Source organism: Neolamprologus multifasciatus, chromosome 7, assembly GCF_963576455.1.
Source record: "Neolamprologus multifasciatus chromosome 7, fNeoMul1.2, whole genome shotgun sequence".
Classification (NCBI taxonomy): Eukaryota; Metazoa; Chordata; class Actinopteri; order Cichliformes; family Cichlidae; genus Neolamprologus; species Neolamprologus multifasciatus.
Genome location: NC_140445.1, coordinates 488,453 through 508,973, shown reverse-complemented (window position 1 = coordinate 508,973; position 20,521 = coordinate 488,453). Strand labels below are relative to the sequence as shown.

Genomic DNA, 20,521 nt, shown 5'->3' with positions numbered 1-20,521 from the left:
AGGAAAAACTCCCTTTTAACAGGAAGAAACCTCTGGCAGAACCAGGCTCAGGGAGGGGCGGTCTTCTGCCATGACTGGTTGGGGTTGAGGGGCAAAATTAAATCAAACAAAGGAGAGCACAGCTTATTTATGACAGGTCGGTGGACTGTGGCTGGAAAACATCATTACTGTTTTTAAAGGGTAACTGGTCCACATCCACAATTACAGCTGTAATTGTGGATGTGGACCAGTTACCCTTTAAAAACAGTAATGACATTAAACACTATTCATTTAAGATGTGATGGAATCAAAGTAATTATTTCCAATCAAATGCTGCAAAGGAATATTTTCATGTGACACAGCGTAAATCTTTCCATAAACATAAACAATCAACAATTGTCGATGGGACGTGTGCATGCAAGCACACGCAAGCGATCCCCGCTCTGTGAGGTCATGATAATAATCATGACCTCACAGAGTGGGACATTCGCTTCAGCCGAAAATCTTACAGGCGACCCAGAAAGCAGCTGCAGGAAGAGCAAAGACATATGCGACAACAGTTAAACTTTCTCCAAGTAGGTTTAGACACCACGAACCAAAGGATTCTCTTTCTGTTGTCTGCTGTATGTGTCCCACAGTTTGTGTGAGTTCTTCCATCTCTTTGCTCAATTTTGTGTTTTCTCGACTGAGTTGTCTGTAGCTTTGACTGAGTTCAATGTAGTTTTGACTTAGTTCAGTGTAGTTCTGACTGAGTTGTGCGTTTCTCACCCTGAGTCGTGTGTTTTTTAGTCTGCGTTGTGTGTTTCTTTCGCAGAGTTGTGCGTTCATTTCCCTGAGTCGTAAGTTTTCAAGCCTGAGTTGTGCATATTCATGCCTGAGTTCATCTCTCGTACGCTGCAGTGGGTCTGCCTGATCTCCGCTTCCCTGTGACATTTCTTTAAAGGTTTAATGCTCAAAAGTGTCAAAAAGTTAAATCTGTGAATGATTTAAATGCAAAGGTTGGCTTTGTCTAAAACAACTGGCTCCTTCTGATTAAACTGTTAAACGAGCTCCTCTATTTAAGGTCTTGGTGGGCGTGACAGAGAATGTGATGTCGACCGTGACGTCACAATGATCGTTTGAGAAGATCAAAGGATCAAAGGAGCGCTGTGGCTCATTCTGCGCATGCTCAGATCAATGAACGGGAGAATTATTTGTAAATACTTTGCTATCTAACAAAGGTGCTTTTAGCAACAGCTGCTGGTGATTCATCGTTATCAACCCTTAAACTCGACAACAACAACAGGCGCTCTCTCACCCAGGAAACACGCAGAGAGAGCGTCACCCTGTAACCATGGCAACCGTAACGCTGCCGCCTGGAACAACAGAACGTAGCTGTCAAACAAAACCCAAACAGTCCTGACCCGCCACAATATGAAACAGGGAAGTACCGCCGTGTAATCCATTTATTTCAACAAAGTAACTGTATTCTAAATACCACCTTTTTAAACGGTAACTGTAACGGAATACAGTTACTCATATTTTGTATTTTAAATACGTAACGGCGGTACATGTACTCTGTTACTCCCAACACTGCATATGTATTATTTGGAACCCAGCTTACCTGTAAAAACAGACGAACAGCAGGTAACAGGAACTACTCGGTGCACCACTCTTCTTCTAGCGAGGTGTCGGCTTCTGATGCGTAAGACACCGAGCGCCATCTGCTGGCGGAACTTATATTACAGACATTAACAGTAGTTTTCCCCAAAAGAGACTTGAAGCATAAAAATAAAATGGGAGGCTGCAATTTTCATGTATTAATCTATATCATAGTGCCACAGATGCCCAAAACCTAATTTATTACATTAAGTAAATGTGAATGGCTAGAAAAATCAAAATCAAAATATGAAATTCCAAAATAAAGTTTATTAAAAGCCACTGAGGTTACAGTGATCCTGAACTATATGTGCATGTGCTTTGCAGTACATTAGGCAGGTCAGTTCTTTATTAACGAGGCCACATATTACTGAATAAAGTGAATAATATATGGATCCACATCCATAAGAATGCTGAGCTTGCCCCCAGGTGTAGTCCGTTTCCTGCACCTTTGTCACAACAATTCTCCTTCAGGTGGTATAGACTCTGAACAGCTTTTACATTCGTCTTGGTGTTCAGTTGAGTGGTATCCTCTGGAATTCTGTGGAATTCTGTCAGCTCTCACATGGCTTCTCATTTGGCATTCTCAGCCCATGATCTAATCTTCTAAAGTGCACTGAAAAAATTAATCGGTAATGCTCCTGCATTTATTATTTATCAGAAGGGTTTCTGTTTGGAGTTTTTTTAACCAATATATTGTATGAATTTTTCGTAAGTAGCCCTTGTAAAAAAAAAAAAAAATGTAACTCATTGTTTGAAGTGTGTAGAGTGTTGTCCATGTCAGACTCAAATCAGTTGCAACATCTGTCTAACGTTTAAAGTGGACATGATACACTCCACTAAAGACTAATGTAAACTGTGGAGCCCTCTTATGAACGCTCATAGATTTAAAACTGTCTGTAAGGCTGGATGTAAGAAACAAGTGTTTAAAGTTCAAGTTTATAGAACATGTTTAGTGCCCTTTTCTGCCAGAACAGAATGTGACATCATGTGGTTGATTGGTTGATTTTGGCTAATACTTACATTAGATTATGTTAGCTAACTAGTGAAAAAACCATTAACTCACTGATACAGTTGAAGGGGATCAGTTTTGTTCTGCACCTGGCTGCAGCAATGATTTTTCTGTGAGAAACAAAGGATATACTATCTGTTTATCCTTTCACTGTCTGTCTCTTAAGCAGATTGTTGTTTGGCTAACTGCACCGAAATGGCAAAATCCACCTGTAACCTATAATGTTAGGGTTTGTAGCACACCTTTTAAATGAGGACAGTAGGGAAGAGAGCCTGATCGAGTCACCAGGTCAACAAGCTTTAAATTAGCCTTTATATATGTAAGGTCATGTTTACTTTAAAGGCAATTGTTTATATTCGAAGTTTTCTGCCGTTGACGCATAATCAAGTAAGGGATTAGCATTACTTATGAAGAAAAGCGACTTTTGCAATGCAAAAAAGCGATCCATTTATAAATTTAGGTTTTGATAGGTTTATTGGGGATTTTCCACAGTGTGTGGAGCCTGTTCTACACCTGTCTCTTAATGCAGTGATAGTGCATCATTGTTCGAGTGTTATAGTGTGTTAATATGGATCTTTTTCACTCTGTGAGCTGCAACAACGTTGTTTATTTCCCTCCAAGTGACAGCTTTAGCAAAACACTAACCATTAGATTTTCACAGGAGTAGCAGTGGTGTCATTCTCTTCTTCAGTTAGCCTTATGACTATGGTTGTGGAGGTGTGCTTAGCTTGCTTCTGTGAAATATGAAGTGGAACTCAGAGCACCTTAACAGCTTCAACACTTATCAGCCTGACACAGAGTCATGTGAAAACTTCAATAACGTGCTCTTTGAGATTCTGCTAGCTGACCTGACTGATACAACTGAACTGAGTATTCAGGTAGTAAGCAGCTGTATGCCGACTCTTTATTACTATTATTAATGTTTTGCTTGTTTAGTCAGAACAATAGGAACAGGGAAATATTTGCCAGTAATGACTCGCTTTAAAGGTTAGCTTGAAAGCAACAAGCTAACCTTTAAATACAAGAGTTACATTATTTGTGAAACAAAGACAGTAATCTGATTAGTTCACAACAAGTTAGAGTTACACTGCTGGTACTGTCTTTGATGAGTGTGTTTAGTAAGTCTGCACTGATGCAGACTTGACTTTGAATGGTTTTATAACCCACTCCCACTTAAGGGTCACTGATTTGAAGCTGCACTTAACCCTTGACATTAAGCTGCAATCAGAGTGGGAGTGTATATGAAGAGGATGCTGAGGTTATATTGGAACTGGGCCTTAAAGTCCACAGTGTGCCTCAGCCAAGAAATTAAAAACAAAACAAAAACAGACTGTAAGAAAGTTGCTCGTTCCTTGTTTGAGGGCATTCCAAACTAGCTGCAAGGCAGGCATTATGCAAATATTTCACACAGTGACATAAGTAATAGAAGAAAAGCCTAGACTACACACAATGTGTTTAAGGCAGTTCAGCTGCAGTGTTTTCTGTAAGAGAGTATAACTTGCTTTAGCATAGACTTTGTTACTTTATAGACCTTTCAAACATACACACAAGCTATATAAGAAGCTGAAGGAAAGGAGAAAACTGAACTACAAACTAAACCAAACCAGTTAGTCCATCAGAAGAATATGAATATATACAAAAGAATGAACTTTCTCATCATTCGGGTATTCATTTGAATTAATTACTGAAAACTGTGGCACAGCAGAGATCAAAGACAAATGTGGGGCTTCTGTTTTTGGCACCTTTGCATTTTGCCTATGGAAACCCAATAAATGGCATTTTCTACTTCTACTACTTTGGGTGGATGCTGTGTTAGTCTGATGAGTCCTAATGCAGAATGCAGCTGCAGCAGCAGTTAGCCATAAAAGCATCAACATGACTCATAAAAGTTTTTTTCTAATAGGTAAGTGTATTACAGTCATTCGTACAAACATGCTGTTTACCTAAGTGCAGTGAATCACATTCTGACTGTCATGTTGTGCAGCAATATGACAGTCAGAGACCATAAAAAGTAAATAATATTTGATTACTTCAAGCAGCTATGAGCAAAATAATAGAAGAAGGAGGTAATTGTAGAATACTGATGACTGACATGTGACCTGATAGGAAATACATTAGAGTGGCAACCAGCACCAGGAACATCCAGTGATCAGCTGTTCAGCTTCAAAGCAACGTGTAACAAATGAATCACTACCATTGGGTATACAGCTTAAGAATCACCAGTTAACCTAGCCCCATCCATGTCTTTTGGAGGAAGCCAGAGTTCACAGAGAGATTGTGCAAACTCCACACAAAAAGATCCCTGACTGAGTCAAACCCCGGACCTTCTTACTGTGATGTGACCATGCTAACCACCGTGGCGCACCACAATCCATTATTTCCTTAAAAAAACATAAAACAAAAAAAAAATTAGAGAAAGAAACACCCCTTCAATTTAAAGTAGTTTTCTGCCTTGTGCCTTTTTGCAGAGCATTGTGCCTTACTGGAACAGTTGCACAAGAGAAATCACTTGACTTTGATAAAATATGTGGGGCAGTGAAAGAGGAAAAGCAGGGGAGAGGAAACAGAAGCAATTTTATGGTTTAAGTGGGGGGAGGAGAGCTGGAGAACAGCTGAGTGATGTGCACGACTGTGGATGTTTTGCCCCATGTGCACTGATTGAGGTTGAGGTCAAAACACACAGGAATGATTACCAACATGGAAAATAAATCAAACGCCCCTTTCACAGCAACAACTGAGAGTTGCTGGCATTTCGCTCTGTTATTATAATTGCCAGGTCTACTTTAGGTGCACGATCATGCTAAATGATGTTAGGCCTTTAGTGACTCGGAAGCCCCTGGTCAGAGGTAGTGAGTCCTTGCTTGGAATGATACTGAGGAACTTCAAACCATCTGCAATCTGCAACAGGGTGGTGGGGGATACACTAGAAGTGCCAGATATCACTACATGTCTATAAATGAATCCTTTATTGCATCTGCAGCTTACAAAATCCGACCCGTTTCTGCTCATTTTTGTGTAGCCCAGTTAACCTATGCTTGTTAGATTGTTTATTTCAGGATGTGGAGAGGCTTTGGATTTATATTTCATTCATAATAACTACATGAATATTAGATATGCTGTTTTAGAATATATACCATTAAAGATCATATTAAAGATGTGATCTTTTTAGATGGTCTTAGTTTGAACCTTTGGGCAGCTGTCATTCATCCCTGTCAACTATTTGTGTTACATGACTTGGGAAGTTAATTGGAGTTGGGGAGGGTTCAAAAGGTTGCTAGAAAACATTGTAGCTGCTGATCCTTAGTGGACCTTAATCCTCAGCCTTCTCAGTGAAGGACATGGGGCATTCTCTTCTGTCACACATGAAAGTCAGCTTTTCATTTCGTTGTAATAAGTAAGTAAGTAAGTATGAGTTTCTGAACTTAATCTCGAAGTTTCTGCTGTTCTTGGCAGCGGGTTATTTTTCGTTTTACCTCCTGTAATCTCCGGAAGGACGTTTTGTTTTTGGTAGCACTTCAATGCATGCGTGTCATTCTGTCTGTAGATAGCTGATAGCTGAAAAAGTTTTGAATTAATTCCGATAAAACTTTGCAGGGGTGTAAGGTGTCGTTACTTAACAATCCATTAAAATTTGGCTTACATCCACCAATGTCTTTATGGTCTTCAGTGATTTGATGGGAGAAAACTGACAAAAAGGCCTTATAAACTACAATTGTTACAAGTGTGCTGTCAGCATATAGAAAGTACAGTGTAAGGATTTAAAAAACCACGTCACATTTGACCCCTGACTTCTCATCAAGGTCAATAGATTGATCTGAAGGTCAAAGTGATAATAATGCTATGGAGAGTTATTTAAAACTATGTTTCTCACTTCCATTGTTTGTACTGACAACATATAGGCATATGGGGAGTGACATATCATGTTAGTTTGGACCTCTGACCTTTTCTTCAAAGTCATATAAGGTCAAATGTTCATAAAATGTCTATTATTATTAACATTTAGGGAATGGTACTGGCATATGGGAATTCAAACTAGCACATTATAGTTTCCATCCAAATATCATGTCACACCTGATCTCTGATTTCACTTTTATATTTCACATCTGCCTTTCTTTCCAGTTGACCCCAAAATGTATGATGTATTGCCTAGAGAAAGGGAATGAGTTGAGTTAGTTAGAAATACAATGCAGTTTAATATATAATAAGCTCAAGTTATTCCTGTCCAGTTATTTACAAATCAATACCTATTATCCATTATCTTTGTATATAATTTTTATATACAAAATACAATATTATTCCCTTTAAAGTAAATACTGCCCAGAGAGTTAGCTGCCTTGGGGTAGGTTTGCATTCTCTGAGTGCTTCCTCTTTTCTGATATAGATTCTTTTTTTTCCTGGAAATTTTGTTGTCGTATGAACCATTTGGCATGGCTCTTTAGAACAAAGCATTGAAGCATTTTCTGCCTTTTCGCTAAATTGGACCACAGGTCAAACTGGCTGCATTTGCTGTCTGAATTGGTTTGCTTTGATTCACCTCATTCAGAGCATCCACTCAGAGTGCATTGAATGCCCTGAAGTATTGATTGAATTAGACAAAGAACCCTCATGAGGAGAAAAAAGACAGAATGCAATCATATTCCCATTAGTGGCAGACTGAATGGGAGAAGCGTGTGCTGGCCTTTTCTTCTAGCCTTCCTTGTTCAGCATTAATTACTGTTCATTTCACACATTCTGTTCTTTCTTCCCCACTTTCCTGCAGCCCCCCACCCCACTCATCAGGTTGGTTTCGCTGAGCTACTTTGAATTAAATACTGAATGAGGTGTAAATGGTCAGAATTATTTAATATTGGGCTTCTTGAACCCTTCACTTCAATTTGAAGCAGATTTTAAATTCAAAAGGTTGAGATTAATTTGATGGCTGATGTGCACATAAATCAAGCCATGCAGAATAAGAGTGGCTTCAAAAAGCTACTGTAGAGAACTACGATGAGAATTGTGTTCCATGAGTGCTTACGTAAGGCAAGAGAGAATTGCATCCTTTTATTCTGCCAGTGGCACTTTAAGCTTTTGCCTCAGAGGAAACGTCTTTTTGCGTTTTCATCACTGTCACAAACGCTGCAGATTTCACTTAAGCTTCTGTTTTCCCATTTGACTCATATTCCAAATGTTGTAACAGAAGTCTTTGGTTCTCCAGCGTAACCTTGATCAAGCGCTGATGTGCTTGAGATTTATTTAGCTTAGAGTGTTGAGGTGGAAACCTGCCTGGCAAGGACTAAAGCAGACTGTAAGAAAGTTACTCATTTCTTGTTTTTAAGGCATTTAAAAAGGAGTCTGTCCACAAATGTGTGGCTTCTATTAAAGAAGAACTTGTGTTGTGTTGCGCACAGCTTGACTTTGAGTAACTCTGGCACTGGGGGGGGGGGGGGGGGGGGGCGGAGGATAGGTTAGATAACCAGGGAATTTTCATTATGCCAAGTTTTATCCATAAAGGGTTTACATACACTGGTATGTTTTGCCAGCAGGAGATAATGATATGCACGCATATTTAGTCTGAATTGTCAGTGCTTTCATGTCCTTGGCCTTTATATATTGCAAAACTAACTGCCAGCTGGCAGCTAGCAGGTACATATATAGAACCTTAAATAGAAATGTTTAGCTTCCTTTAACAATCAGCATGGTGAATGATACCTGATTGTCCCTGTTTAACATTTATTGCAGCTGTACTTACTGTTATTTTAAAGCAAATAAGTGTAATGCAGTTTTGCTAAATTACCACAAAATAAAAATCCACCACTAGGTGGCGATGTTTTATCAGAAAGTCTGAGATTAGGCCGCTGCAGTGGAAGGCATTGTTAAATTTCAACAAGGTTCTGGGTTCAGATGTATTTCTGTAAAATTTCTCCCACAGTGGCATCCTTATTATCTAAATGTAACCATATTTAATATTCGCATACAGAGATGAGTTGGAGAGCAACTTGGGGTTAGTATCCTGCCCAAGGATAATTGACTTGAAGACTGGAGCAGACAGGGATTGAACCACCAACCTTCTAATCAGTAGGTGCCCTGCCACCGTCTGTGAGGTTCTCTGTCTCGGTGCACCCATCCTGCATCAGAGTATAGCAGGTGGCACTAGCCATGTCACTCTAAATTGGACAAACAGATACAGATCCTACTGCGAGTGGCTCCAGTGAGATTATTGTTTTCACACAATTATGAACTACTCAGATGCTGGTTTAACAAACAGCTTTAAAACCATATATCAAGATCAGTTAGAAAGTAAGACAAACCACACACTGTATACACAGCACAGCCAAAACTAGCTCTCTATAGACATTACTCAAAGGATATAAACTTAAGTCATCTAAACAGAGGCCGAATCATTTCAAACAAAGTACATAAATGGCAGCCTGGTCTCAGACAAAGGAACTGAACTAAACATACCCAGGCACCAGGGCTGGACTGGGACAAAAAATCGGCTCAGGCATTTTGACTAGAGACCTGCCCCCCAGGTATTAAAGCCATAAAGCCTTTGAATGAAAACAAAGGCTGTGGTGACAGTGATGTTCACTGTCTTTTTGGTATATGTATGATTTCTATACATTTTACGTCAGATAAAAACTTTGGTTGTAAGATTCGGATAATTATTTGTTAAAAGCTAGAAATTTTAAATGAGAATAAGAAAGAAAAGTATTTCTTTGTGCCTCCCTTTCCCTGTTAATGCCCTACCCGGCCTCCTGGCAACACTTTGCTAGACCCGCCCCTGCACAGTTACCAGCAGTCAGCTACCTAAAAAGGATCCTGGTGTTATTTGTCTCTCAGAAACAGTTCATAACTTCCCTTCAACTCATCCATGTCACCTAAAAGGTAAACCTGTTTCTCCATCACCTGTTCAGCTCTGATGATTCAGTAAGGACATCTCCTGGTTTCATCTTCATGTTTCCCTCTCACAACATATCCAAACCCACATCATGACCAGCAGCTTTACAGCTGTGGCTCCAGCAAACATCAGCTGATACTAGAAATTAATGTTAAATAAATTCTAACAACAGCTGATCAAGCTTAAACGTGCTGCTGTTGTTTAACGCGACATCCGCCGGTTTCCTCTTTCTGGCGCAAAGTGGGCGATAAACAAACAAGAGAGACGGGACTTGCGTCAGAAAAGTTGATCAGCTGATCATTGATCAGTTTCATGATTGAAGTAGCAACAGGAGAGGGAGGGGGAGAAAATTAGAGAAGCAGCAGCTGTGCGGCGTAAACACAGAATCACTAACAAAACGCGTAATATTTTCTCTGAATGCGGGACGATTGGGTTTTTTACAGGACGGTTGGCAACTCTACTAACTAACCTTATGAATAAAATAAGGTTCACTATCAGTAACATCATAGCACCCACCCAGCTGTATAGAAACTGTACGAGTTATTGTAACTGAGTGTAAAAAGTCAGCACAACGAAAATAAACTCCACCTAAACTTGGTTTCTATCTGACCCAGATAGACTGCAGTCATAACTTCTTACCTGAAGTTCAGTTCACCTGACACTCGGACCGGCGGCCGCCTCGGGTCTCTCTTCTTCCGGCCTCCCCCTTCCCTCATCCACCTGCTGGCCTCTGTGGAAGCTCCGCCATAGCCACCACCAAACCACTGAGTTATTTTTACACATCGACCAGCATCTGGCCAATCCACCACCTCTCATTGTTTATGCCGTTACGAAAACCAACAAACAAAAAAAAAACATCGGCCCATAAAAACGAAAAATCACCATCGGCCCACTGGGCAAAAGGCCAGTCCAGCTATGCCAGGCACTATTTGACCTTATGACCTTCCCTCTCTTCCCTGCATTGACAGGTGCATGTCTTCTAACTCTCCTGGTCTCATATACTACATGGAATATTTAAAATGAAATAATAGCGTAGGATAGGAATGTTGTACTTTAGGTTGGGACAGGTAGAATTAGAAAAAACTAAAAAAGATGCAATCTAACATTGCCAATTTCTGATTTTTTTCACTCAGTGCACTACTTTTTTGTTTTCCGTCATGAGCATACGTGTGTGTAAGGCACTAATGATGTGCAACACTCTGATACCACATGATGCTAGGAATGTAACTCAACCAGGCACACTAACTTTCATCAAAGTCTTCAAACATCAACACTGCAGCAGCTATGTACACGACTGTGGTGACTGTTGATCATGGTTACTGTCTGAAAATCTTGCTCCTGACAGGTTGCAAAAACAGAACTCCTGATGGACCGCTGCTGTTATGGTAATTTTGCAAGCACTCAACTCCATCTATAACCCCTCCTCAACAACTAGAAGACGCTAACGCATCCAGAATAGATTCTTTTTTGACCATCTTTGTGTATCTGTTTTTGTATTTTTTTTTTAATGAGGTTTACCTTCATTATCATTGCCATGAGGCTTTCCATCTCGGGAATGAAACATCTGCTGTTTGGGCTTTTTGTTTAGCTGACAATTATACACGCAAAGCTGTTTTGTACAAACATTTCTCATGCTAATCCTTTTACCCATGATCGCACATATATCATTCTTAGTCTATTGGTGCAATATTTTAGTCAGACGCCAAAAATGCCAGTAATAAAATGTAAGATTTTATGTTGTTTTCTTTGTTTTTTCTTTTTTTTGTGTGAATTATTTGTCAATCTTCCATAACTTTAACTGTCCGGATGTTTTGTGTGACATTTTTTATTGTAAACAACAGCACGATTTGTGACAGACTTTGATAACTGAGGCCTCCATAACAGTAAACTGAGACTTGCATAAGCAAAAGGATGACAGACTTACGATTGCATCATTATTTTGTGCGAGTCGAGAAATGAGAAAAAGCACTAATCTGTGATGTGTCCTGGTTTTACTTTATTTTCTGTAAGACATGCCACTGATGTTTAAATAAAGATGTACAATATGCTAGAAATGAGAAACACTTTCTAAATAATTTAGTGTAGTTGTACATTTTTGAAGCCGTGCCATGATGCTGATCAAGATGCATGAGCAACACACACACGCACCAAGCGTATCTCACAAAAGCAGTCAATAAGTGATATTGAATTTTGGGGTGGGAAACAATTACTTCTGGAACCTTCGATAGAAAGAGAATGTATTTTCTTTTGTCAGTTCATAAGCAAAGAGTGTGACCGGCTCATGAATTCACATAGCTTATGCCCAACACAGCAGGGTGGTGTAGGGCAAACAGTCTACACCAGCAAAGAGGTTTTTAGTTAAGAAAACTAAAAACCTCTTCAAATGATGCAAGCATCATTGTCTTGCCTACAGCCTGCTAAGCTAATATTAAATAGTGAATTCCACGAGAGAGGACAAATAACACACTGGCAAAAAGGAAGATTACTCTTTCCAGTGCTTGAACGCTCACTGAGAAACTCAGAAGACAAATGTGTGTCAGGTGGTCTTTAGAAAAAGCAACACAAGTCAATTCTCTGAACTTATTTATTCCAGTCTGTACTTTAACTCATTCAGAATTAAAAATATGACTTGCATTTCCACTTTATTAAATGCACCTTGCTAGTACTTTGTTGGACAGCTTTGGTACAGATCCATGATGCAAATCTCCAGTTCCGTCACATCTGAAAGGTGCTGTGTTTCACTGAAATCTGGTGAGTGTGTAGGCCATTTGAATACATTGAACTGATGATGATATTCAAACCAGCCTACCTGTTCAAAGTCACTGAAATCACATTTTTATCCTTATTTCGATGCTTGGCTTGAACTTCAACAGTCATCTTGAACATGTACATAACCCTAAATGCATTGATTTGACTATATATTTGTGTCAATGAGCAGCTCAACAGGTGTACATAGTGAAGCGCACATTGAGTGTACAGAACTCATTTGGAAGCTGAATCACAGTTAAAATGTACAGGGACACTTAGAGGGTGAACAGAGCTACTGTTAGTTTTGTTAGTTACACCTGTGTTAAAACCGATATATGGTAAAGTGAGTGCAGTTAAAGCTGTGTGATTAACTGCACGAATAACACAAGCAGTAGGCACGAAGTGTTCACCATTATGAGACAAATACAGTTGGAGAAAATAGAAAATAAAAACATGATCATGCACAGTAGAGAAAGGAGCTGCAAAGAAAAGCGTCTGGACTTCTTTAAGTTACTTGAAGACGTTTCACCTTCATCCGAGAGGCTTCTTCAGTTCTAAGGTCAAATGGTGGAGAGTCCCAGATATAAACCCTGGTGGGAGTGTCCCCCCACAGAGGGACAAAAGGACCCCCTGATGATCCTCGCCTTTCGCATGATAAGGTGGGGCCAGGTTTCACAATGAACTCACCTGAAACTCTGGCTGATTGGGACCCACACCCAGTTCCACACCTTGGCTCAGGCGAGGATCATCAGGGGGTCCTTTTGTCCCTCTGTGGGGGGACACTCCCACCAGGTTTATATCTGGAAGAGCTTCACGAGGCCGAGGTCGTCTCCGGTGATGAGCACGGCGGCGGAGGGGTTGGCGTCCACGGCGTTGATCTCGGTTTGGGCTGAGTATTTAGGCCAGATGCCGCTGACCTCCGAGCCCAGAACGCCACTCCAGGAGGCCCAGCGCTGACCTTTGACCTCCTCCTCACTGACCAGCTTCCCCACTGCGGGAGGAGAGAAGAAGAAGAACAAGAAGAAGACGACGGCAGTGACAACCGAAGAATAAAACTCATTTCCATAGCTTGGGGCGCCGCGGCCGATCTCTCTGCTGGCGTAAGTGATAAACAGCAGCGCCACAGATGTTATCGACGCCGCCGCACCGACAGAAGCAGATAGAGAAACGTGTTCACGGTGCAGATTCATATCTGCGTCGATGCCGGCGGCGTTTCTCTCCGCGGGTTTGCAGCTTGTCCTTCACAGGCATGAATATGTGGAGGAGACAGGCTGAAGGAGCAGGACTCCTGCGCTCTGCTGCGTGCTCCTCCCTCTGTGCTCCTCCTCCCTCTGTGCTCTCCCTCTGTGCTCCTCCCTCTGTGCTCCTCCCTCTGTGCTCCTCCTCCCTCTGTGCTCCTCCCTCTGTGCTCTCCCTCTGTGCTCCTCCCTCTGTGCTCCTCCTCCCTCTGTGCTCCTCCCTCTGTGCTCCTCCCTCTGTGCTCCTCCTCCCTCTGTGCTCCTCCCTCTGTGCTCTCCCTCTGTGCTCCTCCCTCTGTGCTCCTCCCTCTGTGCTCTCCCTCTGTGCTCCTCCCTCTGTGCTCTCCCTCTGTGCTCCTCCTCCCTCTGTGCTCCTCCCTCTGTGCTCCTCCCTCTGTGCTCCTCCTCCCTCTGTGCTCCTCCCTCTGTGCTCCTCCCTCTGTGCTCCTCCTCCCTCTGTGCTCTCCCTCTGTGCTCCTCCCTCTGTGCTCCTCCCACTGTGCTCCTCCTCCCTCTGTGCTCCTCCTCCCTCTGTGCTCCTCCCTCTGTGCTCTCCCTCTGTGCTCCTCCCTCTGTGCTCCTCCCTCTGTGCTCCTCCCTCTGTGCTCTCCCTCTGTGCTCCTCCCTCTGTGCTCCTCCCTCTGTGCTCCTCCCTCTGTGCTCCTCCCACTGTGCTCCTCCCTCTGTGCTCCTCCCTCTGTGCTCTCCCTCTGTGCTCCTCCCTCTGTGCTCCTCCCTCTGTGCTCTCCCTCTGTGCTCCTCCTCCCTCTGTGCTCCTCCCTCTGTGCTCTCCCTCTGTGCTCCTCCCTCTGTGCTCCTCCCTCTGTGCTCCTCCTCCCTCTGTGCTCCTCCCTCTGTGCGCTCCCTCTGTGCTCTCCCTCTGTGCTCCTCCCTCTGTGCTCCTCCCTCTGTGCTCCTCCTCCCTCTGTGCTCCTCCTCCCTCTGTGCTCTCCCTCTGTGCTCTCCCTCTGTGCTCCTCCCTCTGTGCTCTCCCTCTGTGCTCCTCCTCCCTCTGTGCTCCTCCCTCTGTGCTCTCCCTCTGTGCTCCTCCTCCCTCTGTGCTCCTCCCTCTGTGCTCATCCCTCTGTGCTCTCCCTCTGTGCTCCTCCCTCTGTGCTCCTCCCTCTGTGCTCCTCCTCCCTCTGTGCTCCTCCTCCCTCTGTGCTCTCCCTCTGTGCTCCTCCCTCTGTGCTCTCCCTCTGTGCTCCTCCTCCCTCTGTGCTCCTCCCTCTGTGCTCTCCCTCTGTGCTCCTCCCTCTGTGCTCTCCCTCTGTGCTCCTCCCTCTGTGCTCTCCCTCTGTGCTCTCCCTCTGTGCTCTCCCTCTGTGCTCTCCCTCTGTGCTCCTCCCTCTGTGCTCCTCCCTCTGTGCTCTCCCTCTGTGCTCCTCCCTCTGTGCTCCTCCTCCCTCTGTGCTCCTCCCTCTGTGCTCTCCCTCTGTGCTCTCCCTCTGTGCTCCTCCCTCTGTGCTCTCCCTCTGTGCTCCTCCCTCTGTGCTCCTCCCTCTGTGCTCTCCCTCTGTGCTCCTCCCTCTGTGCTCTCCCTCTGTGCTCTCCCTCTGTGCTCCTCCCTCTGTGCTCTCCCTCTGTGCTCTCCCTCTGTGCTCCTCCCTCTGTGCTCTCCCTCTGTGCTCCTCCCTCTGTGCTCTCCCTCTGTGCTCCTCCCTCTGTGCTCCTCCCTCTGTGCTCCTCCCTCTGTGCTCCTCCCTCTGTGCTCCTCCCTCTGTGCTCCTCCCTCTGTGCTCTCCCTCTGTGCTCCTCCCTCTGTGCTCCTCCCTCTGTGCTCTCCCTCTGTGCTCCTCCCTCTGTGCTCCTCCCTCTGTGCTCCTCCTCCCTCTGTGCTCTCCCTCTGTGCTCCTCCCTCTGTGCTCCTCCTCCCTCTGTGCTCCTCCCTCTGTGCTCCTCCCTCTGTGCTCCTCCCTCTGTGCTCTCCCTCTGTGCTCCTCCCTCTGTGCTCTCCCTCTGTGCTCCTCCCTCTGTGCTCCTCCCTCTGTGCTCCTCCCTCTGTGCTCCTCCCTCTGTGCTCCTCCCTCTGTGCTCCTCCCTCTGTGCTCCTCCCTCTGTGCTCCTCCTCCCTCTGTGCTCCTCCTCCCTCTGTGCTCCTCCCTCTGTGCTCCTCCCTCTGTGCTCCTCCCTCTGTGCTCCTCCCTCTGTGCTCTCCCTCTGTGCTCCTCCTCCCTCTGTGCTCCTCCCTCTGTGCTCCTCCCTCTGTGCTCCTCCCTCTGTGCTCCTCCCTCTGTGCTCCTCCCTCTGTGCTCTCCATCATCCATCATCATTAAATGTTTGTTTTTAGTCTGACTGAAGCATTTTGTGCATTTCTGAGATGCCAGTGTCGACACAGGCTGTGTGAAAGTTTACTGACAGCTACACAGACGTCAGGAATCGACTCTGCAAAGAACCCGTTTTAAATGCCTTTAGGCTCTTTGTTAGCAGCAGCCTGTCACACACTTCATTAGATAACACAGTTTGACATAAAACTGTAGTCTTGCATCAACACGGTGGAAACTTGGTGTCTCAGCAGCAGTGGCGGAGCGGGGGGGTGGCTTACTGGGCTTAAGCCCGGGTTGTTTTTTCTGAAGCCCGGGGTCTTTTGGAGTGGAATTTTTTCATAGTTAGATGCCTGGCTGACAACTGTATAAAACAAAAACTACACACAATACTCGAAGCACATAGTGCACACTGTGGGAATTTACGACTGTGCATAAATCCCCCCTAATATTGGTATGATCCGAGCTCAGGCACTAAGCGGGGCGGGGACAGCTGCTGCCTGTTGGAGAAACGCAGCGAGGCAAACAGAGGAGAACTGAAGTTCGACCAGGTACCAAAGCAAATCATTCGTACTGTACAAATAATGTAAATATGACGGTGAATCACGAAAGATTGATAACTGATCACTTGACCCATATTACGTTACTTGCTCTTCAAGTGAATCAACAAATGGCGAAATGAAAAGCCGAACAACAACAATGCTGTTTCTTTAGAGAGTCTTAGCTTACATGTGTTTATTTCATATTTTCAGTTGTTTCCCTCCACGGCTAAATAAATCGGTTTCAGTAATGCACTGATATACAAGAATGGACATAAGGGGCTTCTTTCAAAGAAAAAACTCTGGTAGTATTTTATATATTATGCTTTGTATGTTGTTCAGTATATTTCTATGCAAAACAAGAGGAACTTCAATACAACAGCAGTATATTCACAGTTGAAACCAGATATTTACACTTTATGGAAAACACAAGAACATTTTTTTACTGTACAACATCAAGTTAGAGTAAACTTGTTTTGTTTTGGATAAATAAATATTGAAATATCTTTTGAATGAGTTAAATGTCAGAATAAAGAGAGCCAGAGCTGTCTTTTTTTTTTATCACTTTCATCAAATTTAGGAGTAAATATACACTAAGTTTATTGTTAATTAATAAGAAAACTGCAGACGATTCCATTCTGAGCTGAAGAAGCTTCTGATTGGTTAGCAGAGTCCATGTGAGTAAATTGGTGACACACCTGTGGATGCATATAAGGCAAAACACAGACGCTGTGTCCCATTTCAGGGTCTGCACGCTTGAAGTACGCATTTTAAGTGCGGTTACGTCACCGCCACGCGACGACGGCTGTCCCAATTCGAAGTGTCCTTCAAATGCATACTCCAAATGCACCGTCGATTTCCCCAAATATCAAGCGTGGTCCGGTGCACGCTTCGTGGTCCCATATATCCCACAATTCATAGCGATGGTGGGTGTGGATAATTTTGCCGCAAAATACGGCAGAAGGGAGCGGCCGAAAAGTGAACTGTCAAAAGTAAGTACTGAATATGACGTCACTTATTCATGTGCGAATGTTTAATAACGAAGAACATTAAAACATTGCTGTTGGCCACATGTCGGCAAAGTTATGTGACACTAGTGATGTTTGTACTTTCAGCATTAACTTGGTTTTAAAGCCTCTACTTGTAAATATACATATAGTCGACCTTAATCTTACAGAGAATCTGATGATTTTATGGATAATTAAAGTCAGTCATATATCCACAAACACAACAAGCTGAAAGTCAGTGATATATATATATATATATATATATATATATATATAATCTGACAATACTATAATATTGGCCATATTATATTTACATTACCATAGTGAGATGACTTTAGTCTCATGAACAACATTAACTAATTATTGTTTACTAGCTAATCTTAAATGACTGTTCAGTACAGAAATGAAGCCCTTGAATCATGTTGTACAGTCCTGTGGTCTCAGCCTCAGATACTCAACTAATCAAAGTGATGTCATGACAAAAATGATTGACCAACAAAACAGTTTTCTCCTTCATTTCTGTCAAACAAAGCTGTATGTAACGCGGTTAGTATCATGGTTGCTAGGCAACCTGAACAGCGCGACGAAGCATATACCGTCCCATTTCACAAGCCTCTCACTTCCGCACTTCCCGTACTTATAGTACGCACCGTCCGTAGTACGCGTAGTGTGCGTACTTCAAGCGTGCATACTGTGAAATGGGACACAGCCAGAGCCTGTTTCTTTAAAATGGGAAAATCAAGAGATGTCAACCAAAACACCTGGAAAAGAATTGTGGAGCTCCATAAGTGTGGCTCAATTTTGAATACAATTTGGTGCCATTTGCAATTAAGAAATACAGACAGTTTCTCTCTTTACTCTTAAAGTTAACAAATATGTTTTTTATATTTATCAATCTAAAAAAATAAACATTTAGTCTGATTTGATGTTACAATTAAAAAAGTGTTTTTATCTGAAGAGTTTGTAAATATCTGGTTTCAACTGTATATTTGATGATTGTCAGCACAAAGAGGGAGAGAGAGGAACAGAGAGGGAGAGAGAGGAACAGAGAGAGAGAGAGAGGAACAGAGAGGGAGAGAGAGGAACAGAGAGGGAGAGAGAGGAACAGAGAGGGAGAGAGAGGAACAGAGAGGGAGAGAGAGGAACAGAGAGGGAGAGAGAGGAACAGAGAGGGAGAGAGAGGAACAGAGAGGGAGAGAGAGGAACAGAGAGGGAGAGAGAGGAACAGAGAGGGAGAGAGAGGAAACAGAGAGGGAGAGAGAGGAACAGAGAGGGAGAGAGAGGAACAGAGAGGGAGAGAGAGGAACAGAGAGGGAGAGAGAGAGGAGAATGAGGACAGAACAGAGATGGAACAAGAGCAGGTGAGAAACACATGTTAGTCAAATGGTTGTTTACCAAAAGTATCACCGTGTCATAGGTACTCATGTATCTCCCCATATGGAAAAGAAATAGTAAAAACTTATATGATTTACTCATGAAAGTGGCCACTTTCTCATTACTTTCATATATTGTTTTAGTAAGAATACAAAACATACAAGTTTCATTATATAATTCTTCAAGGGATCTTATATCTGTTTTCACTCTTGTATGCTTTTCATACAAGTTTCACACAAAACAGATACAAACTTTATAAGATTTATATATATCTTTTCCATATGGGTCGTACCTAGTGTTTCTTTTTAGGTTTGTTATTTTTCAAATTCTATATTTATTAAGTTCTGCAGGCTTGTTTGCACAACAAGGCTAAATAATTATAGAAACTTTTCTCAATCTAAATAGTGGACTTTGGTAGAATTAAAAAAATTAGTGTAGTGCAGGTCTATGATGATTTTTAGTGCTGCTATCATCTAGTTCTGATTCTTGTTCTGTCTTGGTTAAGTCCTCAGTAGTCCTGATTTTGAACTCTTCTAGTCCAGTTTTAATTCCGGATCAGTTCTGGGTCTGGTTGAATTGGGGTTTAGTCCCTGTGTCTTGATACAGCCCTGATTTTGTTCTGCCTCGCTGCTTAATTAAAAAACTAGTTTAAGGTGTCCTGCATATGTGATATATTTTTTTCCTATATGAAGTCATTCTTTTTTGAACAAAACTCAAAACAGAGCCTATTAATCTTTCAGTCATTTCTGCCCCCCCCCCCCCCCCCCCAAAAAAAAAAAAAAAAAAAAAAAAAACCCACATGCATACTACCCTTTAGGGCTAAGCCCCGGGTGTTTCAAATGTCTGGCTCCGCCTCTGCTCAGCAGGTGTGCAGCGTATCCTTCAAGGGTCTAAAACCGTCTACAGCAGATGAACATCATGTCCAGCAAAGACCCAACACTGGTCCTTCAGCTGACCATCTGCTGTAAATACATGTAAATACATGTATTTACATGTATTTACATGTGTGTTTGCATGTATCAATAAATCATTGAAAGTATTTGCAGAACCAAACGTCGCTCCCACCGAAGGCTGTGAGGCTAGGCGCTAAGCACTGATGCTCGCTAACGCTAACATGTCGACCTGCGCTTAAAAATAAGACCTTCATCAGGCTGCTGAGTCACCTGGTCACACGTGTGACGTGAGTAGGGCTGCCACGACTAGTCGACTATCAAAATCGTCGACGATTAATTTAATAGTCGACGCGTCGTTTGAAGCTTTGTAAGATCACAAAAGACGCAGGAATGAGTAGTAGGATTTAAGAGTGTAATAACGGACTGAAACAGAAGATGGCAGCACTGCATGTACAAGGATGCCAGCTGCCGTTAAACCCCGAAGAAGAAGAAGCTGTGTCCCAGAATTCATAGCGCGGCCCAGCTCAGTTTCCAACAATGGCGGCAGCTAGTTAGTTTTAATATTGCTCTTATTATTCTTTCTGGGTCACAAAATAAACGTTTAACATATTTTCAGGCGAGAATGTAGCTGTGTAAACCTCAAATATCTGCTCAGTTTATCAAGACACCACATATTTTCAAAAGCGCTCTGACGTTTTCGGAGACGTCTGTTAGCCACTAGCTCGATAGCTAGCCGGGGGCTAGGCTAACTAGAGCCGTGAGAACACCGGACTCCCGGCAAATCGTTTTCAAACCCACCACCATCTTTCTCTACTCAGGTTAAACATGATATATAAGTCACTTAGATAACTTAAAAATGTTATTGTTTGGCTTTTTTCAGTATTTTATTTGTTCCTGAGTAAATCGGTTTGGCTGAGATTAAAGTTATAGTTTTTACACAGCTGAATAAACG

The 20,521-nt window shown here is 42.8% G+C and overlaps 1 protein-coding gene across 1 annotated transcript in view; it reads right to left on the bottom strand.

Moving 5' to 3' along the window:
- Positions 1–12,986: 12,986 nt before the first annotated feature.
- Positions 12,987–20,521, bottom strand: part of LOC146513350 (echinoderm microtubule-associated protein-like 6) — a 35,119-nt gene continuing 27,584 nt past the window's right edge. The window contains exon 10 of the mRNA XM_085168976.1: positions 12,987–13,245. Within this exon, the coding sequence (XP_085025102.1) occupies positions 13,049–13,245 (197 nt within the window). The 3' untranslated portion in view covers positions 12,987–13,048. The remainder of the gene's footprint in view (positions 13,246–20,521) is intronic.